At 32.6% G+C, this 25,231-nt stretch overlaps 2 protein-coding genes and 1 pseudogene across 2 annotated transcripts; all 3 read left to right on the plus strand.

The window, feature by feature from the left end:
• The first annotated feature begins 1,734 nt into the window (after positions 1-1,734).
• Positions 1,735-3,002, plus strand: LOC148586094 (putative disease resistance protein At4g10780; annotated as a pseudogene).
• Positions 3,003-5,064: 2,062 nt separating this feature from the next.
• On the plus strand, positions 5,065-18,491 carry LOC132177168 (uncharacterized). Its single transcript, XM_088515258.1, has 5 exons — positions 5,065-5,378; positions 5,489-5,880; positions 7,430-7,738; positions 16,957-17,138; positions 18,137-18,491. Exons 1-5 carry the CDS (start codon positions 5,171-5,173, stop codon positions 18,489-18,491), a joined length of 1,446 nt encoding a protein of 481 aa, XP_088371384.1. The 5' UTR covers positions 5,065-5,170.
• Positions 18,492-20,100: 1,609 nt separating this feature from the next.
• Positions 20,101-20,713, plus strand: LOC148586095 (disease resistance protein At4g27190-like). The gene is given in 2 exon segments (XM_088515259.1): positions 20,101-20,559; positions 20,561-20,713. Coding segments are annotated over 2 exon segments (612 nt in total).
• The last annotated feature ends 4,518 nt before the right edge of the window (positions 20,714-25,231 follow it).

The raw sequence follows: 25,231 nt of genomic DNA on the forward strand, positions 1-25,231 counted from the left end.
GTCACAAATGACCCACCGGAGGGTCACTTGTGACCCATTGTGGGTCACAGACCCTCCGTTGGGTAACAAAGACCCACAACGGTTCATTTATCTATTGAATGTATAAGAGCATTTTCAGCAGAGTTCTTATAAGGAAGTCTGTTCCCTAAGTTTAGGGAATATGTCAAAAAAATGGCAAAAAAATCCCACAGCAGACTCCCTAAATGAACCCTAAACATTATGATTACTATAACGGAACCCAATGTTTTGGGTTCCACTATTGCAATCCTTATGATTAGTAAAATAAAATAAAAAAATGATTCCCTCTCATCTCTCATCTCTCCTCTCTCCTCTCATATCTCACAATTATCTCTTATCTCTCATCTCATATATATAATATAATTAAAAAAAAAACAAATATTTTAATGATATAGTGAATGATTAAAAGAGATTATTGGGGTGTATTTTGACATAGGAAAACAAAAAGTAATTTTGATCCTTAAATATAGGAGACGAAAAAGCTGCTGGGAATGCTCTAAAAGAATATGAATAAATTATTGACGTCAATCATTTCTCAATTCACATTGGAGTTTCTTGGAAACCACTTTTTTCATTGCCCTATGCTGTTTTTTATTTTTATTTTTTATTTTTTGTGTGACATTCTTAGATATATCTTTTCAATTTGATACATATTCTACCTTTCACATTATGCAGGATACCTTTGTTCTGTGTCATTTGTTTCAAAAGGAAGAGTTCGATGATATCAAGGAGGATAAAATATATACCTCTGTCTCCTCCTCTCTTATTACTGCCAAGTCCTCTTATGCTGACAATTTGGAGCCGTTGGATCTTAATGCTGACCCACCGGATCTTGCTAAGGAAGTACTGTTGCAATTTGACGGTATATATAGACCAACACTTGACTAGTAAATCAGACAACATGTTTTAGCAAGAACATTGGTCTTTGAGTGAAACGTTTAACATCCAATAAGATATTTCTTGGAATAGTTTTCATAATGCCTTGATTGTGTTCAAATGTTTCAAAATGTCCCAAAAACATTTCATGTTTGTGTAGGGAAATGCAGCAAAAAAGGCTTGTAAAATCATGCTAATGGGTTATGTTAAACTTTATGAATTTGAAAGTTGCTTCAACAATTGTAAATGGGTTATGTGATAGCTATCCACCGACTTCTGCAAAACTTTCGCTCAATTGATTGGTTGCATGCATGAATCCTTCTTTTCCTATTTCGCTCCTGCAAGCCTTGGAATCATATTCATTAGTGAAGATGATACTTTTACATTGGTTGTCGTTGATTAATGGGGTGGAACTGGCTGTGCCAAACATGAAATGTTATCACTTTAGTTGTTGGTAATTTCCACTGCAATGAAATTAAAATCATGTCTGTTTTAAATTATTTAAAGTTTCCTCTTTTTTGACTTCTATTATAGTATTTCCACTGCATATTTTTAGAACATTTTTTTTTATTATTGCAGATTTTTTACTGGAACCTTTTGCAGAGGAAGGAATTGAAAAACAAATAACTTCAGAGTCTCAAGGAATGGTGTTTGAGGTTGAAGCAGTTGGGATGAAATCAAGTTCTGGTGAAAAAATTAAAGAAATTGGGGTAGAATTTGAAGCTTCTGGGCAAGATAAGAAATTTGAAATTGAAGAAATTGGGATAGAACCTGAAACTTCAGATATGAACTAGAAAACCTTTTCTATTATTCAAGGTGAGGCACATCAATCATGTCTTATGTGGCGTGGTTTAGGATTAACTGAAATGCCAAAGGAAGAGGATTGGGAGAATGCCAAAAAGATTTACCTAATGGACAATGAGTTATCTGTTTTACCTAAGAATCCAAGGTGCCCTGTGCTCTCGACATTGTTCCTTCAAAGAAACTATAAATTGAGAACAATTCCTCCCTCATTTTTTGATTACATGCCTGCTCTCCAAATCCTGAACTTATCTAGGACTGGTATCAAGTCTTTGCCGGAGTCCATTCTCAGATTGGTCACCCTCAAAAGACTGTTTTTAAATGATTGTCATTGTTTCATGATATTGTCACCCAAAGTTGTTAAACTCAAGCAACTTGAGGTTCTTGATCTTGAAGGGACAGATATTATGGATTTACCTAAGGAGATTAAGAAGTTAACTAATCTCACATGCTTGAAAGTTTCCCTTTATGCATGTATGAGTAATGGTGGGAGAGCCATGCAATCAGATGTAGTGGTTACTTGTGGAATAATTTCTGCATTGTCCCATTTAGAGGAGTTGATGATCAGTGTGAATCCAGATAACAAACGGTGGAATGCATGTGTGGAAGCTATTGTTACTGAAGTATGTAGCTTGTAGAGTTTGAACACTCTTAAATTCTATTTTCCAAGAGTCGAATTTGTGAGGCACTTTCTATTGAATAGCCCAATGTGGGTGCATCCATCAGTACTGTCAAATTTCAGATTTACTGTTGGCCATCATGTCAAGCGCATTATGTCTCGACTCCCTCGCGATGTTGAGTTTGAGTTGGAACGATGGGAGAGATGTTTGAATTACATAAATGGTGTGGCTGTTCCTAGAGAGATTCATAAGGTACACCAATATTCAACTGCATTTTTCTTGGAACGGCATGCAATTGTTAAAAAGTTATCAAATTTTGGGATTGGAAATATGAGGCAACTAAAATGTTGTGTTGTGGGGGAATGTAATGAGGTTGAAGTTATTATAGATGAACCAGAAGCTCAAAAAGAAGACAGTGAAGCCGATGCTCGCAAAGAATATTATGAAGCAAACGCTCATGAAGAAGAAGCAGATGCTCATGAAGAAGATGATGAAGTAGAGGCTCACAGAGAAGATGGTTGCAATGGAATTGTATCTAAAACATTTGGTGCTAAAAAAATTGTTCTTGGATCACTTGAATACTTCATGGGAGGAGCCAGTACAACCAAAGTGTTTATCTCTTCTGACATTCTTGACATTGTGCACATGTCCCCAATTGACCACTATTTTCACAACAGGTTTACTTGATAACCTTTATAATTTAGAAGAGCTTACAGTTGAAGATTGTCTCTCCATTAAAACTTTGGTAAGTTGTGAAATTTCTGTTGAGCATAAAACCTCTGACTTTCTCCCAAATTTGAAGAGGATTTCACCTAATTACATGCCTGGATTAGTTAGCATCTCTAGTAGTTTACACATTGCACCAAGATTAGAATGGCTGAGTTTCTATAATTGTCCAAATCTTAAGCACCTGTTGATTGAGGAAGTATCCAGTAAAGATTTAAAGAAGATCAAGGGTGAGTAGAATTGGTGGGTAGCACTGAAGTGGAGAAGCGGCCGTCCGAGTTACTTGGATGACATTTTTGTTCCAATCAACATATGAGATTGTTGAGTGCTTGAGATTTTCCCTAATGGGAATTAGTCTGTGTTTGCCCTATGCAGGTTATATAATTGTTAAGTTGATGCATTCTATCCTTGGACTGCTTTCTCTCTCCTATGCTCATACTCTTGTATCAACTATGCCATTGAGTGCTTAGTTCCCAATTGCTTAATACCTTTAGATACTGAGTCTGTTGCCTCCTCTCTCTAATAGAAGACATGTAGTTGGATTTTTCTTTTATAATTGCTAGAAAGTTGTGTTGTAGAATATGGAATTGGATGTTTTCTTATACTTCGGCCTCATCTTATTTGAGAAATGCTTTTCTAAGGGATAGTTGAGATAGCATTGTGGCAGTGGCAGTGGCAGGGGCAGGCAACAATGCTGGGTGTTGAGGGGGGCTGGCTTTTTTAGAGCTTCTTTGATGTTGCGTGGAGTGTAGAAAGTACTTTTAATACCTAAAAGGTTGTGCCAAACAAAAAGTTGGCATATTTGATAAAAAAAATAAATAAATTTCAAAAGTGCTTCTTGAATTTTTATTATAAAAATAGTCAAAATACACTTTTGAAAAAAACTTAAAATTGAAGCTTTTTGTAAAAAGCTCTTTTTGCCTTTAAAAGCTTTACCTCCTAACGCTATCCTAAACATATTCTTAGTCCACAATAGAGCTCAAATACATGTAATATATTTTCTTCCTTGGCATACTATTCTTAATGTTAGACCGCCATTATACCCATGGGGTCAAGTAAAAGATTACAATACATTTGGTAAAAAATTTTGGATAGTAATTTTTGTTTTTTTGATTGTGACGTAATATAAAGATAAAAGTAATTTTGAATATTTTATTAAGTATTTTGTGTCTTGATTTGTTTGTTAATATTTTTATTTTATTTTGTTAAAAAGCAAAAACTTGTCCTAACAAGTGTTGACAAACGAGACTTGCATCGTTTAATGAGAGCTTTCTTCAATGCACAGAGGCTTCTCCCGCCAACTCATAACTCCAACCAATTCATCCCAAAGCTATCTCTATTCATCCCAAAGCAATCTCCTCATTCTTTGATCTTCTCATTCAACTCTTTCACATTCCAAGATGGTATTTTAGGCTTCATTTAACATACAAAAGCCCCTCCCTTTTCCTTTTCCTTTACCGAATGAGTTATTTGATCCCTTCGTAAGTTCTTTCATTTGATACAAAACACAGAGAGAAAGAGAGGAAAAAAAAAAATTCGATATTGGATCGCCCAAAACGATCGGATCAGGTTTAACAAAGTCCCAGCCAAATTGAACACTCCAGGTGCATTCAGTTGTGAGATTTTTCCGAATCAAAAAAGAAAAAAAGCATACAAATTGTCTAACAGGCTGGAGAAATTCATTAGCGTAAACCTCCAAATCCAAATAGTAGTGACAGAAATGGATAAGAAGACTAACCTTTAATATATGAGTATAGCAGCTCAACGAAATCAACAACACGCGCGCAGACGGTGATCAGGAACTCGATGCAGAGTAAAAGATATGGAGCTTCCGGCTCCCAATGCTTAGCCGTTGACTCAAGAAGAAACAGAGATTACCAATTTTACCCTTACTTGATAGATAGATACCCTTCTCCTCCACTCATATACAAGACTATATCCATCTTATATATCTATATCTATATATTGGATAGATAAGAGTCTTCTGCTCTCTCATATATGCCCCTGTCCTATTAGATATTGCTCCGGATTGCAATATTGGGCAGAGTGGAAATTGCGTTGATCCTTTCGAACTGCGAGCAAAAAAATAAAAAAGCTCTCTTGTTGTTTCTTGAGCGGAAGGGGAAAGGATGGCAACGGTTGTTGGATGGAAGAGAAAAGAAGAGAAAGGGGCGGCGGCGAACTCAACGGCATCGTTCCGTCTAGGTTTCATGTTTAGCCCTACGGAGGAGCAACTCATAGACCACTACCTGAGGTTGAAGAACGAGGGCCGTGAGTCCGAGGTCCAGTCAATTGGCGAAGTGAACTTTTACGACTATGAGCCCTGGGATTTGCCTGGTACTTTTTCTCTTCCATCTCTTTAAACAAGTTAATTTCCTTTTTGTTAATTTTGCTGGGGGCCGGCGCATGCATGATACATGCTTGTGTTATGTTCTTGCTAAATTTAGAGTTGTCGGTCATAAAGTCGGACCAACGGGAGTGGTTCTTCTTCCGCCGGCTTGACGACCAGAGGGATGCTGGCGTCCTACTCCCTAGTACTCCGCACAGCAAAATTGCTAGTAATCTGGGCTTCAAAATTGGTGACAATCTGGACAAAAATACTCTGGATTTACATCATTGGCGAACCAATTCCCATCGTTGGCGAACCACCACGGCGGGCTACTGGGAAAGCACAGGTAAGGACTTTCCTATCCGGTCCAGCAGGTCGTCCAGTGACATTGGTATGAGGAAGACCTTGGTTTACTATAAGGGCCATGTTCCCAATGGCACGCGCACTGATTGGATCATGCACGAGTATTGGGCCACCAAGGGGTGCCTTACTGCGACCCGCCCTCAACGGGTACGATTCTTCTTTCTGCCCTCACATAATCGGAAAAGGATCTGTCCATTTTAATTTTTCTCAATTTCCTCCATTTAGTGCATTTTAAAGGATAGTGCATTAAAATGCACTATCATCATTTAATTTTTTTGGATAATACTACCCTTCAAAATGCACTAAATAGAGAAAATTGAGAAAATTTGAAATGGAAATGATCATTTTCCCACATAATCCTTTAATTTGCAATTTGCTCTTACATTGTTTTGTAATTAATGCTTTTTAAAAAAAAAAAAAAAAATTATATGAGTAATTATTTTGAACCGAAAAGAGCGGAAATAGAAATTTGAACTAGTAATTTTCGTTTCATGAAGCGTGATACTTAGTCGACTGAGCTACCCCTTGGGTTCTTGTAGTTAATGTAATTGGTATTGATTGTTAATATTAACTTGGTATTGGATTTTAATAGCACTGAAACTAGTTAGAATGTTCCATTAAGTTTTGACATTAAACTAAAATGTATATTAATATCAACTTGGTTTTGACATTAAACTAAAATGTATATTAATATTAACTTGGTGTAGTTTTGACTTTTTGAGTTAATTAGGTCTAAGGGGGCTTTCGTGTGGAATTTCACTTTGAATATTACTTTTCTTTGCGCTCTAGTCCATGCTTCAGTAAAATGTATATTTTGTTCCTAAGAGGTAGCTCAATCGGCTGGGACCACACTTAATGAAGTGGAGGTCACTAATTCGAATCCCCCTCTTCCTCTTGTGCGGATATGTCAAAAAAAAAAAAAAAAGTAAAATGTATATTTTCCAGGCATCAATTTTTTTAATTATTTTTTATATATATTTGAGGTGCCGGTGGGAGATAGGTCTAGGAGCCGGTGTTGGCATGCGGTGTGGGTTGGAGATATGACTTTGAAGGAAGCTTTCTTGGTATTGTTTAAACATTGCTCACTTTAAGGAGGCCTCGGTGGCAGAATACATGGGTGGATTGTTGCTACCAGTAGTTCTTACTTTTCTAATATTTTGGATTTTTGTTCTTTTTTCTTTTTCCTAAGTGAGTGTACATGTCTTGTCCCAGCGAAAGGAAGAGAAGATACTTCACTAATTATTTAGAATTCGTGTTTTCATGGTTTGTGGAGTGTTTTTGAATGTCGTGTAGAATCTATTACAAAGTTAAAAGCCACATATGTGTACTCCAAAACAGAAATTTTATATCTTGGTCAAGTTCTTAAAAAGGCACAGGCCAAAACTTGCTGTGAAGTAATGATTTCTTTCTCCTTTCAAAGGTTCTTGAAAATTGAAATCAGCCCTCCTGTCAAATCTTTATGTATTGTTATTAGTTGTGAACTTTGTAAGTTTTGTGGGGAGAAGAGTCTTATGTTATATGTGGTTGGCACATGCCCCCTACATATGTGGACTGTGGCTTATGTTATTCAAACTATCAATTTTGTGGCATGAGCTCCGCATGGCAACCATCAAGAAACAGCTCCTCATATAAGATCATGTAAATAAGTAAATTGTTTATGTTTCTTATTATATTTTCTTTGCTTAACGTTTCTCAGGATAAAGGTGGGGTGTCCTGGCCTAAATCACTTCCACCTCTTTCAACCCTGACTCTACCAGAAAAAGGACTTTCACCAGCGAAGAGCGAAAATGAATGGATCCCAATTGGTCCTTTTGTGAAAACACCATCTTCTGATGGTTACAACTGGCGAAAATATGGTGAGAAGGGTTTGTTGAGTGGTGCTCTTAGTTATTATAGGTGCGCTTCTCGTGGATGTTGCGCAAAGAAAAGGCATAGCTTTGATCACTCGGGGCGTGAAATAGAGGTGCATTATGAAGGCAAACATAATCATGATATACCTTACCAGGTAGGATCTTCTTTCTGCTTTCTCTTGATGCTTTCACTGTTTTGCTCTTGTTTTATATATATATATATATATTTTGACATGTCCGCACAACTCCATAATATCTTTTATTCGCCTATGATATAAACTAGTACATATTATGGTAGTTTATATTACAAACTTATTTATATAAATATATGAACATGTTGATTAATATAATTTTTTATATAAAGTATTTACATAAATACTTGTTGTTTTTAGTTAATGTGTAATGTATAAATAAATATTGTATAGTGTTATATATAAACAGATTTAAAAATATAAAATTGTAAATTATAAAAAAACCATTATATCTATAATCTATAATATAAGATGCAATCCAATAGTTAATTCTAATGTTGTAACCAAACAAATGAATAATTAATAATAACATGTTATGCCTCGTAATATTGATACTTAGGATTACCAATTCATATCCCTCCTCGATCTATTTTGAGTCTAGCATACCAAATGTACCTTGCATAAGCCCATGTATGGGTTCAATTAGGATGTAACGATCCTGGAAAATACATTTTTTTCTTTATTTATATAAACTACCTTATTTATATAAACTAACTTATCAAAAAAAAAAAAAAACCTTTTCATTATAATTTAATTTTAAAAGTTAGACATATCATTTTTTATTATAAGTTAAAAAGACGTATAAAAATATATTTCACCTTTTTAAATAAAAAATTTCAATCTTTGTTCCTATAAGTATATATGATTTAAAATGAATAGTATAGAAAAAAAATTAGCAAGAAGAATACATGGATTATAATATAATTAATGACATATGGATTATATTGAAATATAATTAACGCAATAAATGACCGGTTTTTTAAGAAAAAACCAGTTTTATACATATATAACGTCTTTTTTTTTTTTTTTTTGAGAATCCTAAATTTATTAATACATATTAAATTTGATTTATATTTTTTGTTTCCTTATTTGATTCGGACATTAATAATACTTAATTTATCTATGAAAAACTTTTGAAATATAATTAACGTAATTAATGACACTAATTAATGACCGGTTAAAAAAAAAAAAACAGTTCACTCTTAAAAAACCGGTTAAAAAATTATGCCTTAAAAAACTGGTTTAACCTTTAAAAAAAATAGGTCCACACCACATGTCGCAATTTTAAGACACTTTTGGGAAGGGTTTCGGCTTTTATATATATAACGATGATGATGATATGATATATGAATATATGATTAAGGGATTTTCGAAGGCATTTTGTGTTACTAATTATAAATTAAGCGTATTTGAATGTACCTGCATATGACTTGAAATAAGTGGCTTACCTTGCTAATAGATAAGCGCATGCAGCTCCCAATCAATTTACGCTTCTACTGAAGAAGCATGGAAAATCTTCACCTACCCTGGTATGCGTCCAAAGGTAGAAGCGTATGCTTTTAACACGTACAATATTTTTGGCATTTACTAAATTAAAAATAAATAAATAAATAAACTCTTTTTTCCCATGACCTGTGGATGAAGCAGCTTCTTGATGGATATCTACCAAGGCTGTTTTTTTACATGATCGGAATTCCAATTTTGTTGTCTGGAATTGGGAATTTAAAGCTATTAATTAGATATTAAAAGGGGTGCTTTCTTATATATATATTGAGAGCTTGTGTGCTCTGTTTTCCAGCTCCTTTTCTCTTTCCTTTGTTCCGCTTTTCATTCCTTAACCAACTTAAAGTTGTTGGGTTGTTATTTTCTCACTTTTCCCCTCTCTAAGAGCATTCTTAATGGAAAAGTCAAATGTTACTTTTATCTAAAATGACTCTTCAAATGTTTAAAAAATCTCCTATATTGGATTAGCCAAAAGAAAATGTAAAATAACTATTTGATTGGAAGAGCTAAAAAAAAAGCTAAATGTAGCAGTACTTTTCAAGGGAGCTATTTTATTTTTCATTGTTTCTCACCTATTTTCTCTTTTTTCTCAAATATTTTCCTACTTTTCCTCTCACATGTTCTTTTTTTCCAAAACTTTTATTACTTTTAATAATATTTTAATAGAATAGATAAAAATATAGCTAATCAGATGTAGAGACATTTAAAAATGGCTTAATTAAATTAGATAAAAGTGAGTTTTAAGAAGCCATTTTACATAAAAATATAGCTCCTCCATTGGGAATGCTCTAAGTAATCTTTTAAAAGAAATCATCATGAAAGTCTTGCGTGATTTCCATGCTAGACGTAAGTTTGAAAGGAGCCTAATTACCACATTCATTTCTCTCATTCCAAAGATTTATGGGGCTGTTGAAATGATTTTTGCCCGATTAGTCTCCTCAGTGGCATTTACAAAATTATTGTCAAGGTTCCAGCTATCAGGCTAAAGATCGTTTTCGAGAAGATTATTTGTCTCAAAATGCCTTCATCCGCAAAGGCATATGCTAGACCCTGTTCTTATTGCTAATGTATGCCTTGATTATATAATAAAATATGGGAAGTCGAGTGTGCTTTGTAAATTGGATTTAGAAAAAGCTTATGATTATATTAATTGGGATTTTCTGCTGTATATGCTGATGAAGAGTGGTTTTGGGGGGGAAATGGTGTACATGGATAGCTCATTGTATCTTATTAGTGCGTTTTTAGATTTTGGTGAATAACACTCCCTCCAGTTTTTTTAGTGGCTCAAGACAAGGGGAGCCTCAATCTCCACTGTTGTTTGTCATTGTGATGGACGCTTTATGTATGATGATTTCTATTGTAGTGAGCAGGGGATTGTTGTCTAGCTTCTCTGTGGGAGATTGGGAATTCTGATGGGCTTGATATCTCTCATCTTCTATTTGTGGATGGACACTTTAATTTTCTGTGGGGAAAACACAAATTGGGAAGACCATCTTTAGGACACTATTCAAAAAGCGGGGACCATATTTACTTCCAATCATGACCTCATTCTTCTTTTCTATTTCGAACAACTTCCCACCATGGTACTGTTCTCTTGTATGGATATGCATGAAGGGGTGTTCCTAGGTGTGTGTAGAGGTTGTGTTTGTTCACAAAAATGGATTCCTCGTCAAATCAATTTGGGGGGAATGGACACATTTGCGCGAATTCAAGTAATGGCTACAATGGATAAATTGAAAGGAAATTGTACTCGATCAATTCAAGCAAAAACCAATTCCTTTCTTAGTCAATAGGCATTACGCCTATAAGAGAGAGGCTCTCTGGAGAAAGGTAGTGACCGTTAAATATGGCAGTTAGTGTAATGAGGGAAGATCTAATCAAGATGGTGCTGACAAGCTTTGTTGGAAACCCTCCAAGAAAGGGTTGTTTGATGTAAAATCGTTCTATAATATCTTATAGTCCCCCATCACATCATTCTCTTCCCTTGGAGGTATATTTGGCATAGCAGAACCCCTTTGAGATTGGCTTTATATGCTTGGTCTATAGCTTTAGGTAAGATTCTTACTACGGACAACTTAAGAAAGTGGAAAATTGTTGTAGTACATTGATGTTGCATGGGAATCTTGTTGACCACCTCTTGCTCCATTCACTACAAAAAAATAGATGTTTTTTGACGTGGCAAATAGTAACACGTCAAAGCAGACACGTCAAAAAAAATATTGTTGACGTGTCTTATTTTAACACGTCAAAAAGTTTTGACGTGTAGTTTAACACGTTAAAACTTTTTGACGTGTCAATTTGACACGTCAAAAAGTTTTGATGACACGTCAAAAACTTTTGACGTGTGGAATTAACACGTCAAAAGTTTTTGACGTGTCAATCCTACACGTCAAAAACTTTTTTTAATAAAAAAAAAATTAACATTAATTTTGATATAAACAAATATGCATTAAAAAACAATTAATGTTAATTGGCATAAAAAATTAATTTTTATTGTCATTAGTATAAATTATAGTTTATTATCATTAGTATAAATTACTTAGTATATATGTATGCATGCGTGTATATATATATATATCACATGCATGCCAATTAATATATAAATATATGCATGCATAATCATTCTATATATATATATTGTGTACCAATTAATATAATTATTACATGCAAGCATATAATTCAACATTTCATTAATATTAATTTGAACATCATATATATATATATATATATATCATGCATGCATAAATTGATCAGTCTAGTAATATTAATATGATAGCTAACCATATTATTTTTGTAAAAATATATAAAACATACTTGATACATTTATTTTATAAGACCCGCAAACTTCATATGAACTCGACAAATACAACATATATGGTCGGTTAGTTGATACATCTAAAATATTAATTTATTTATTCTCTAATTAATTTTAATTTGATAGAGTAAATATACGATAGAGTAAATATAATTTTAATAAAATTTAAATAAATAAAATTTATAATAATTTAAATAAGATAATATATATATATATATATATATATATATATATATTAAGTTTTTGACGTGCCACACATGGCGCGTCAAAAACTTTTGACGTGTCATGCATGGCACGTCAAAATGTTTTGACGTGTCAAGCATGACACGTCAAAAAAATATTAATTTTAATTTTATATATATATATATATATATATATATATTATAAGTTTTTGACGTGCCACACATGGCGCGTCAAAAACTTTTGACGTGTCATGCATGGCACGTCAAAATGTTTTGACGTGTCAAGCATGACACGTCAAAAAAATATTAATTTTAATTTTATATATATATATATATATATATATATATATATATATATCAAAACTAATTTTAATTTTGATATAAAAAAATATGTATTAAAAAACAATTAATGTTAATTGGCATAAAAAATTAATTTTGATTGGATAGGAAAATTATAGTTTATCATATGAGTATAAATTACTTGGTATATATATATATATATATATATATATATATATATATATATATATCATGCATGCATAAATTGATCAGTCTAGTAATATTAATATGATAGTTAGCCATATTAGTTTTGTAAAAATATATAAAACATACTTGATATATTTATTTTATAAGACCCGCAAACCTTATATGAACTAGACAAACACAACATATGTGGTCGATTAGTTGATACATCTAATTATCTATACATCTAGAATATTAATTTATTTATTCTCTAATTAATTTTAATTGGATAGAGTAAATATATGATAGAGTAAATATAATTTTAATAAAATTTATAATAATTTAAATAATATATATATATATATATATATATATATATATATATATATATAAAAGTTTTTGACGTGCCACACATGGCACGTTAAAAAAATAATACACATTATATTTAATTTCATTTCATTATATTATATAATTAAAAATATAATAATTTATCATATTATTTTTGTTTTATTATATTATATATATATATATATATATATATATATTAAATCAGAAATATACATATATAAATAAAATATATTTTTTATTAGTCTTTTGGCACGTCAAAAGGCTAATAAAAATTATTATTTTAATATATGTATATATATATATATATATATATATATATATAATTTCTGACGTGCCAAAACCCAGCACGTCAAAAATTATTACTGTTTCAATTTTTTTTTTTTTTAAATTGGTTTATCTTCTGTATTGATTTATATATATATATATATATAGTTTCTGACGTGCTGGGTTTTGGCATGTCAGAAATTTCTGACGTGCCGAAATCCAGTACGTCAGAAATTATTACTGTTTATTTATTTATTTTTTTATTTAAATCTGGTTTATTTTTGACGTGCAACTTTTAGCACGTTAGAAATTTTTGACGTGCTAAAACCAGCACGTCAAAAATTATTTTTGCTAGGAAAAAAAAAAACTGTTTTTGACGTGTTAATTATAACACGTCATAAATTTTTGACATGTTAAATGTTAGCACGTCACTAAAAAAAAAGCGAGATTTTTAACTTTTTTCCCTATTTTTCCTATCTTCTTTCCCTCTTTTTTCCCCTTTATAATTCTTTTATATATTTGGTCATTTTTCTCTCATTTCCAGACTCAACTCTCTCTCTCTCTCCTCTCAAAATCTCCCTAGCTTCTCTCTGCAGCCGGCCAGCTCCCTCTAGAGGGAAGAAGAAAAAGAAGAAAAATAAAAAGAGAAGAGAAGTAGATCTGCAAAAAAAAAAAAAAAAAAAAAAAAAAGGAAAAGAGAAGAAGAAGAATAGAAGATAAGAAGATTTTTTGGGTTTGGGTTTTTGATTTTTGAAGATTTTTTGGTTTTGAGTTTTTGAAAATGAAGGAAAGAAGAGAGAGTAAGAAAATGGAGAAAATAAGAGAGGGAGAGAGCTGGGGGGGGGGGGGGGGGGGCATTGAGAAAAGAGAAAAGAAGAGAGAGAGTAAGAAAATGGAGAAAAGAGAAAAGAAGAAAGAAGAGAGAGAGTAAGAAAATGGAGAAAAGAAGAGAGGAAGAGAGTTGGGAGGGGGGGTAACGAAAATGCCCGGGGGGGGGGAGTAACCAAAATGGAGAAAAGAGAAAAGAAGAGAGGAGAGAGCTGGGGGGAGGGGAGAGAGTCTGACCAGCGTGTATATATATATATATATATAATTTTAATTGAAAAATAATTTAAATTAATTAAATTTTTTAATTTAAAATTTTTTTTAATAGCCAAAATTTTTGACGTGATAAAACTAACACGTCAAAAATATTTTTGACTTGCTGAATTTAGCACGTCAAAAATATTTTTGACGTGGACGAAGATGACTAACCAGAGCTGCTGAGAGCATTTTCTGATGATGGGTTTCTCCATACGCTCCTGAAAAGGGATTTCCAGCAATCGACTCCTATCAGTCAAATCTCATTGCCAAAAAGATTCTGACAAGTGAGAAGTTCATAGAGCAACAGAAAGAACTGAGCTATTGAGTTGGATATGCATTTATGATTTGTGTTAAGAGCTTAGCCCAATTGTGTAGAGAACAAACTACAAAATTAAAAACTTTTGAAGTGGCGTCCGTTGGATGAAGGGAACTTTGTCTGGATTCGTGTAAGGTGGGGAGCAAACCTCCGTTACTTTGTTGGGAAACTAAAGTACAAAATTAATAATCGTCCGACACTTTACCGTTTTCTCTCCCTCTGTAATTTTCCACGGTACTCTGCATGCAAGTATGCAACTCCCCTGCCTCTAGCTTTTGTCTTTATTAGAATAAAACTATGAACACCAGACCATACCTGAACTTTTTGATTGAATCACGGAAATTATTTGTCAAAAAATTGTGAAAGTAAATTTTATATAGACTTTTTTCATAATAGTAGCCTAATTATTAACAACTTGAACATCCAAATCCAAAAATTTTCCCTTCCCTTCCCCTGTTCTGTTCTTATTCAATTCAAAGTAGAGTCGCAATGTGCGGCGAAGGTTTCCCAACCGTAAGTTATGGCATAAATCCGGCTCCTGTTAGTTATATTATTCACGGGTTACGACCCACAATAGAAGTTTCAGCTTTAAGAAAACAGAGTAAATTTGTCGGTGGACACGTCAAACGTAAGACTAAAGCTCTTCTGTAACTGATGGTAACGCTCAAATCACGGGGGGATACGCTACTTCAAATAAAATAAAATAAAATTCACAGAAAATCTGCTGTTTAGTGTTTAGGATAAATGCGATCATTTTTTATTAAAAAAAAAAAAAGCTTTGGCAAATAATTAATTGATGAGTTCGATATCCGTATCACCGACCACACGCTTTCCTTCAAGGAGAAGAAAAGAATCTATTTCTAGTCAATGTATTCACATGATATGGATAATCTGAACATAAAACATTTGCACGCAATTCATATATACTTGATCTCCAAGTTAAAGCCGTGTTCTTGATGAACGCGCTTAAGTCTTCATTGATTATGATCTCTATCTACCCATTGCTCTATATATACCAACGGCCTTCAACATAATCTCCCAACAAACTCATCTTCCAAGTTCCAATTTTCTGACTTCTGAGCAACACTTGGAACAATGTCTCACCACGGAAATCATTGTCTTCCACATGTTGAGGGACACCACGGCCAGCACGGTCATGGCAAAGGGCATCACGGCGGAGAGCATGGTCATGGCGGAGGAGGGCACTGCCATGAAGGTGGACATCACGGCGGGCATGGTCATGGTCATGGGCATCATGGAAAGGGGCATCATGGAGGGCCGGGCCACGGTGGAGGACATCACGGTGGGCAGTGTCATGGCGGAGGGCATCATCCACATGGTCATGGTGGGGGACATCATCCGCATGGTCATGGCGGAGGACATCATCCACATTAGAGAGACGAAATTGAAAGACGGTTAATTATTTTTGACGTGTCACTGTAGACACGTCAAAAATCTGGGATTTTTGACACCCACCCTTTTGACCGTTGATAAACGTCAAAAACCACATGTCAAAAGAGGTTTTTGACGTGTCAATACCATTGACACGTCAAAAACTCCTGGTCAAAAATTATCACCATTTTTGTAGTGATTGCAAGATACTTAGTTCCTTATGGTACTCTATTTTTGGTTTGTTGGGCTTAGCATGGGTCATGCCACGTCAGGTGAGAGATCTCCTCACTTGTTGGAGAAGGAAGATTGGTAATTCTCAAAGTGAAACTTTGTGGAAGATGATCCCACTCTGTTTGATGTGGTGCATTTGGAAAGAAATGAATGATCGGAGCTTTGAAGACAACAAGAGGATGGTGGCGTAGCTAAATGCCTTATTTTTTCATACCCTTTTTCAGTGGATGATTGCTTATGATTGTTTGCGCATTTCTAGTTTTCATGACTCCTTTTTTTTTTTCTAATTAAATGTCCTCTTATATATTTTTTGTGTACTTGAATGTGCCCATTGGTTTTTAATGAAATCCATTTATTTATTTATTTATTTTGTGGCATGTTCACAAAAGGGGAGGGAAATGGGGAATGGGGATTCGAACTAGGAAACCCATTTACTTATAAAAAGTAATATTTTCCTCTAATTTTTTCTCTTAGAATAAATGTACCCTTGTGCCATTACATCAATAATTTTTATGTATTTCTGCCAATATGTAGTCCGTTACCTTATTGTCATGGTTAGTTACTCCAAAAATTGACTTTCATTCATTCCCCTTTTCCCCCTTTCCTGCTTTGAATAAAATAAATAAAAAAATTGACTTTCATTCAGGTCTGGAAATTGTGGGCATGATATATGCTTAGATTTTTTGTGTGACATTCTTAGATATATCTTTTCAATTTAATACATTCCCCCTTTCACATTATGCAGGGTGACTTTGTTCTGTGTCATTTGTTTCAAAAGGGACGGTTGGATGATATCAAGGACGATAAAATATACCACAGTGGCTCCTCTCTTAGTAAGGAAGCAGTGTTTCAATGGGAAGGTATAGACCAATGCTTGACTAATAAGTCAGACAACATGGGCCTTAATAAGTCAGACAACATGTTTCAGTGATGCGTTTGACATCCAATAAGAGTTTCTTTGGAATAGTTTCCATGTCAATGACAAAAGAAAAAGGAATAAAAGTTGGAAAAAGATAAATTCTCATATATACAATGGAGTAAAAGTTAGAAGAAGAAAAAAATTAAAAAAAAAAAAAAAAAACCTCAAATGAGCTCTAACTTAGTGGTAAATGCGAAACTCTTGTGGCTTCTTTCTCCTTCAGGAGGTAGAAATTAAGTTTGTTTTGGGATCCAGTTCTAGTGTGGTCGCTCTGAGCAATACAATAATCTCTCAGTTTATATATATATATATATATATATATATATATATATATATATATATATATATATCTTTCTTGAGCTTTGTGGATCGAGAATTACCTAGCCAAGAGTTGTCAAATCATGATGAAGGATATTCTCACATACTCGTTTTTTTTTTTTTTTTTTTAATTCCCATTTTTTTATTTTTGTTTATTCATTTGGGTTTGCTTTCTTGAGTTTTTGTTTTTCCTGACGGTGATCTTTGTTGGCATTGCTTGAGTTGGATGGGTCAGGCGCGGTGGTGGACAGATTTGGGAAATATAGATTTTCAATTTTTTATTTTTATTTTTATTTAACATGTGTCCTTATAATTTTTTTTATTTTTTTTAGGAAAAAAAAAAACTTATCACTTTGTCCTTATCATATGGTATCGAATCCCGTTTGGGTATGGATGCTTTTTAGCAAGAGGGTGTGTTGGCACTTTTTGGGCAATTGAAAATTTGTGGCGTTAGATTTAATCCTAGTTAGATTGTGTGGCCACTGTTCAATAAATATGGACTCATGTTTGGAGGTCCAAAAATTGTTCACAATGGCTTTGTTGTGTTAAAATGTTTTAAAATTTCTCCAAAAAAATTCGTGTTCGTATAGGGAAATGCAGCAAAAAAAGCTCATAAATCCATGCTAATGGATTATGTTAAACTTTATGAATTTGAAAATTTTCTTCAACAATTGTAAATATGTGATAGCTATCAAGGAGAGGCGTTTGTTGAAGCATTTGAGTTGAAATCGAATTCTGGTGAAATAGTTGACCAAATTGGGGTAGAATTTAAAGCTTTTGGGCCAGATAAGAAATTTGAAATTGAAGAAATTGGGATAGAACCTGAAACTTCAGATATGGACTGGAAAACATTTTCTATGGGTTTGGAAATATACTCTGATACAATTATTCAACGTGATTCACGTGAGATACTTCAATCATGTCTCATGTGCGGTGGTTTAGGATTAACAGAGCCGCCCAAGGATGAGGCTTGGGAGAATGCCAAAAAGATTTACCTAATGGACAATGAGTTATCAGTGGTGGAGCCAGCCATTTTATATTGAGGGTCCCACTAAATTTTTTTTTTGCGTCTTACAAATTTTCTTTACCCTAAAAATTTGATAATTCACACAATATATGTATTACAAAAAATATCTATAAAAGTTCATAAATATGTGCTCAAATTGATATATTAAAAATGTAACATGTCGACATTATATCAAAAATATAAAAATACAAAAAAAAAAAAAAAATTGTCTAGAATTTTTTGAGGGTGCCTTGAGTTAAAACAAAAAATAATTTTGAGCGTAAAAAGAATAGAATTTTTTGTAAAAAGATTTTTTTTTTCTTTATTTTTTATTTTGAGGGTGCCTTGGGTTAAAACCAAAAAAATAATAATAATTAAATTAAATTAAAATCCTTGGGGGTGCCACAGCACCCCCAAAGGGCAACGTGGCTCCGCCACTGATTTACTTTTTATATCATATCATTTATTTTTTATTACTATTCAAATAAAGAAATCATTATAAAACAAAAATTTTCACTTTTCAATATTATTTTTTTTACTTTTCTATACTAATTATTATTCTTTTTTTTTTCTTTTTTTTTTTTTTCACAAATTGATAACAAACAACTCCTAGGTTTCGTTTGGCAAAGGCCTTTGAGACTTGATACTATTATCTTACTTTTTCATTTTTTCAACATTCTTACTTTTTATATTACACCAATAACTTTTTATTATTGTTAAAAAAAAAATCATTACAAAACAAAAAATTTTCACTTTTTCATACAAAACATCCGTACTTTTCATTTTTCCAAAAAAAGAACGTCAAAAAAAATATATTTCCACTAAAACCTCTAAAGCCTTTAACAAACGGAAAGTGAACCAATTATATACACACATTTCATTCCCTTGTTTGACAAGTTGTGTTGGTATGGGAATAGAATAAACGTGAATGGCATTGGTCTCCTTAAGTTATCACTCATTTCTTGAAATTATCTTTTACTGCAATAATCGTATTGGACATGACTTTTAAAAAAGAAGTCCTCCACTACCCCTGTGAAAAGGATATGCACGAAAGAGGACTGTGAAAAGTATATGCACGAAAGAAGTCCTCCAATACCAGTGGTAGAGCCGGTCATTTTATATTTGATGTGGCACTAAAATTTTTTTTGCGTTTAAAATTTTTTTTTATCCTTAAAATTTGATAATTCATACAATATATGCATTACAAAAAATATCTATAAAAGTTCATAAATATGTTCTCAAATTGATATATTAAAAATGTAACATGTCGACATTATATCAAAAAGATAAAAATACAAAAAAAAAAAAAAAAAATTTGTCTAGAATTTTTTGGAGGGTGCCATGGGTTAAAACAATTTTTTTGAAGGTGCCGTGAGTTAAAACAAAAAAGAATTTTGAGGGTAAAAAGAACAGAATTTTTTGTAAAAAGATTTTTTTTTTTTTTATTTTTTATTTTGAGGGTGCCGTGAATTAAAACCAAAAAAATGAAATAAAATAAAAATCTTTGGGGGGGCCGTGAGGCAACGTGGCTCCGCCACCATGAGTTATCTGATTTACCCAAGAATCCAAGGTGCCCTGTGCTCTCGACATTGTTCCTTTAGAGAAACTATAAATTGAGAACGATCCCTCCCTCATTTTTTGATTAGATGCCTGCTCTCCAAATCATGAACTTATCCAAGACTGGTATCAAGTCTTTGCCAAAGTCTATTGTCAGATTGGTTAGCCTCAAAAGACTGTTTTTAAATGATTGTCATCGTTTCCTGATATTGTCTCCGAAAGTTGGAGAACTCAAGCGGCTTGAGGTTCTTGATATTGAAGGGACAGATATTATGGATTTACCTAAGGAGATTAAGGAGTTAACTAATCTCACATGCTTGGAAGTTTCATTTTGTGCATATCTGAGTAATGGTAGGAGAGCCATGCAATCAGATGTAGTGGTTCCTTGTGGCATAATTTCGGCACTGTCCCACTTAGAGGAGTTAAATATGAGTGTGAATCCAGATGACAAACGATGGAGTGCATGTGTGGAAGCTATTGTTACTGAAGTATGTACCTTGGAGAGTTTGAACACTCTTAAATTCTATTTTCCAAGAGTGGAACTTGTGTGGCACTTTCTATTGAATAGCCCAATGTGGGTGCACCCATCACTGTCACATTTCAGATTTACTATTGGCCATCATGTCAAGCGCACTATGTCTCGACTCCCTCAGAGAGATGTTTGAAATACATAAACGGTGTGGATATTCCTACAGAGATTAAGGAGGTACTCCAATATTCAACAGCATTTTTCTTGGAACGGCATGCCACTGTTAAGAACCTATCAGATTTTGGGATTGGAAATATGAAACAACTAAAATGTTTTGTTGTGGGGGAATTGAGTGTAATGAGGTTGAAGTTATTATAGATGAAATAGATGCTCGCAAAGAAGACTGTGAAGCAGATGCTAATGAAGATGATGATGTACGTAGATATGCTTGGGAAGAAGATGATCGCAATGAAATTGTATGTAAAACATCTGGTGCTATAAATATTGTTCTTGGATCACTTGAATACCTCTACATATATTATATATATATATGAAGAATCTAAGGAGGATATGGGAGGGGCCAGTACAACCAAAGTGTTTATCTCTTCTGAAGTCCATGACATTGCGCACATGTGCCCAATTGACCATTTTTTTCACAACAGGTTTACTTGATAACCTCTATAATTTAGAAAAGCTTATAGTTGAAGATTGCACCTTCATTAAAACTTTAGTAAGTTGCAAAATTTCTGCTGAGCCTAAAACCTCTGACTTTCTCCCGAATTTGAAGAGGAAACTTTTTTTAATTACTCATTTTTTAAGTTCTCTTACTAATGTGGATAACAGCACTATCAAAATCATTTCCAAGAATGGTTTGGTTTTTTTGTTGTTATTTCTCTGAGTTGAGTACCCATGCGGCGGGCCATGCCACTTTCTTGTATTTTGATGTTCTCTTCCCCTTCCCATTCTCCCCGTAAATTTGCCCAGAAAAAATAAAAAGAAAAAGAAACGCTCCACTTTTGGAGGAAAGGGATCTTTGCCGACTGCCGTGGTACTTTTGGCCCTGTTTGCCAATGGCCCTAGGCTGGCACTGTACCAGGGCCGGCCTCAATCCCAAAAAAAAAAAAAATTCACCTCAAAATTAATTCAAACATTTATACTTTTTATACCATATCAATCATTTTTTTTATTATTATTCAAATAAAAAAATCACTAGACAACAAATTTTTTACATTTTTTCATATAAAATATATTTTTTCACTTTTCTCCACAAAACTTTTTCACTAAAACCAATTAAATACATATTCCTAAAAAATGTGCTACAGTACCAGTCCTAAAACAGTGCCAGCCCCAGCCCTTTCGCAAACACTGCCTTTAATTACTTCAGCTCAAAAAGCATAATTTGTGGTGCACTTTACTTTACCTCGGCCCCATCGTGTCAATACTTTTTTCTCTTTGAACAAGTTAATTTACTTTTTGTTAATTAATTTGGCTGGGGGCATGAAACATGCTAATTGTGTTATGTTCTTGCTAAATTTAGAGTTGTCGGTCCTAAAGTTGACCAACGGGACTGGTTCTTCTTCTACCGGCCCAAGGAACTGGTATCCTTAATTACATCGAAATAAGGTCACCTTCGAAGGCTACTGGAAGACCACCGGTAAGGACTGCTCCATCCGGTCTAGCAGTGACAGCTTGATTGGTACGAACAAGACCTTGGTTTTCTACAAGGGCCGGGGTCCCAAGGGCACGCGCACTGATTGGATCATGCACGAGTATAGTGCCACCAAGGGGGGACCTTGCCGGGTGATGTAGCCTGACTAAGTATAAGCGAGTAAAACAATACAAGAAGATGGATAAATAACTTGAGTCTATCAATGATCTAAGAATTCTTCTCAAAACTATAGAGTCTATCTAAGGTTTTAAGGAAAAATATGAAGAAAACTCCTCTAAGTAATTCTTATTGAAAGAAAACTGATTAAATAACATAAACTGTTATTTCAAAAGGCTATAATTATATATTTATAGCCCCAAGACTCCTAGTATTAGTAAAGGACGGAATTAGGGCTCCCACAACCCTAATCCTAGCAAAGTAAGTAAACTAAGTCGGTTTAAAGCAAATAACAGCGGAAAGTTAACATAAATTTTCCCGAGTGCGCTCGATCGCAGGTATAGTGTAAGACCTGAGAAAATAATTAAGTTTATTACTAGTAACCTCATAGTAATTTGAATTAACTAGTAGAATAAATAATGCATGAAATAATTTAGAATAATAGATATAATAATAATAATAACTTTATCATAATTGAGATATATATGAGATTGATTAATAATAATAATGTTAGTGTGACAATCGATTAATAAATAAAATAGGTTAATGGTATTAGAATAATAAAGTGTAATAATACGTTATAATGTGGTAAATGATTAATGGTAATAATAAGTTGTGGTTAGAATAAATAAAAGTAGTATGAGGAATTAAAGAGAATAAAAAAATAGAATTAATATAAGGTGGGGTAATATAACAATTTATAAAAGATGAGGCTTTAAAATAAAAAGGAGATATAACTAGTGCCACGTGTCGGGCTGTGATTGGATGAAAGAAGATAACATTATCTTCTCCCTTCTCCCAAAACTCATGTGCTCTTCTCCCCCCTCTCTTCTCCCTTCGTCCCACTTCCCTTTCCCTTTCTTCTCCTCATCTACACACACACACATGGTTGAGAGAGAGAGTTGCTGCCGAGAAGAAAAAGAAGAAGAAGAAAGAAAAAGAAAAAGGACGAAAGTGATGAACGAAAATAGAATTTCCGACCATAGATTGTTGTAGGGTAAATCTCTAACCTTCCTCTTATGATTTTCTGTTCTATCCATTAGATTAGAAGCTTAAAAGCATGTTTGTTTGGGGAATTTTAATTAGAAGCCTAATTCTTAAAATTAACTCGTGGTTTTTGTGTGTAGTGGATTGCTATGCATTGTTCAAGTTTCGGGTTATTTAATTAATGGGTTGAAACTCTAATTTTACCTATTGGTAAAATATGAACATAAAACCCTAATTTTATATGGTTTGAATTAATTTGGGGCTTTAGGTATGCGAACATTAGGAATGCTATTGAAATTGGTTAATTACATCTAAAGTGTTAATTAATCCTAGGTTTTCATAGGTTTCATGGAAATTGATAACTATAGGGTTTAGGTTCTAATATGTTATAATAAAATCATAATGATTCACTACAAAAAAATGTGTGTTTTTTGACGTGGCAAACAGTAACTTATGTTTGCCACGTCAAAAACTTTTGACGTGTCTAAGCAAGCACGTCAAAAAAATTTTTGTTGACGTGTCTTTTTTTACACGTCAAAAGTTTTTTGACGTGTGGAATTGACACGTCAAAAGTTTTTGACGTGTGGAATCGACACGTCAAAAACTTTTGACGTGTCAATTTGACACGTCAAAAACTTTTGACGTGTAAATTTCACACGTCAAAAACTTTTGACGTGTCAATTCCACACGTCAAAAACTTTTTTTAATAAAAAAAAAATTAACAATAATTTTGATATAAACAAATATGCATTAACAAACAATTAATGTTAATTGGCATAAAAAATTAATTTTTATTGTCATTAGTATAAATTATAGTTTATTATCATTAGTATATATGTATGCATGCGTTAATTGATCAGTCTAGTAATATTAATATGATAGCTACCCATATTATTCTTATAAAAATATATAAAACATACTTGTTACATTTATTTTATAAGACCTGCAAACCTCATATGAATTCGACAAACACAACATATGCGGCCGGTTAGTTGATACATTTAATTATATATCTATACATCTAGAATATTAATTTGTTTATTTATTTATTCTCTAATTAATTTTAATTGGAGAGAATAAATATATATATATATATGATAGAGTAAATACTATTTTAATAACATTTAAATAAATAAAATTTTATGAAAATAGTTTAAATAAGATAATATATATATATATATATATATATATATTATAATTTTTTGACGTGCCATGTTTGGCACGTCAAAAACTTTTGACGTGCCATGCATGGCACGTCAAAAACTTTTGACGTGTCAAGCATGACACGTCAAAAACTTATATTAATTTTAATTATATATATATATATATATATATATATATATATCAAAAATAATTTTAATTATGATATAAAAAAATATGTAATAAACAACACTTAATGTTAAATTGATCAGTCTAGTAATATTAATATGATAGCTAGTCATATTAATTTTGTAAAAATATATAAAACATACTTGATACATTTATTTTATAAGATCCGCAAACCTCATATGAACTCGACAAACACAACATATGTGGTCGGTTAGTTGATACATCTAATTATCTATACATCTAGAATATTAATTTATTTATTCTCTAATTAATTTTAATTGGATAGAGTAAATATATGATAGAGTAAATATAATTTTAATAAAATTTAAATAAATAAAATTTATAATAATTTAAATAAGATTATATATATATTATAAGTTTTTGACGTGCCACACATGGCACGTCAAAAATATTATATATTTATAATATTTTTATAATATATTATAAATTCATTATATTATATAATTAAAAATATAATATAATGAATCATATTATTTTTGTTTTATTATAATTATATATGAAATTATATATATATATATATATATATATATATATATATTAAATCAGAAATATACATATATAAATAAAATATATTTTTTATTAGTCTTTT

Source organism: Corylus avellana, chromosome 4 (genome assembly GCF_965113065.1).
Source record: "Corylus avellana chromosome 4, dhCorAvel1.hap1.2, whole genome shotgun sequence".
Taxonomy (NCBI): Eukaryota; Viridiplantae; Streptophyta; class Magnoliopsida; order Fagales; family Betulaceae; genus Corylus; species Corylus avellana.

Bases quoted from the DNA above. Each gene is read 5' to 3' on its own strand.
- LOC132177168 (XM_088515258.1), top strand. From the start codon at position 5,171: ATGGCAACGGTTGTTGGATGGAAGAGAAAAGAAGAGAAAGGGGCGGCG. The intron at 7,739-16,956 runs GTAGGATCTTCT...CACATTATGCAG, and splicing joins ATCATGATATACCTTACCAG to GGTGACTTTGTTCTGTGTCA. The intron at 17,139-18,136 runs GTGATGCGTTTG...AATATGTGATAG, and splicing joins AAGTCAGACAACATGTTTCA to CTATCAAGGAGAGGCGTTTG.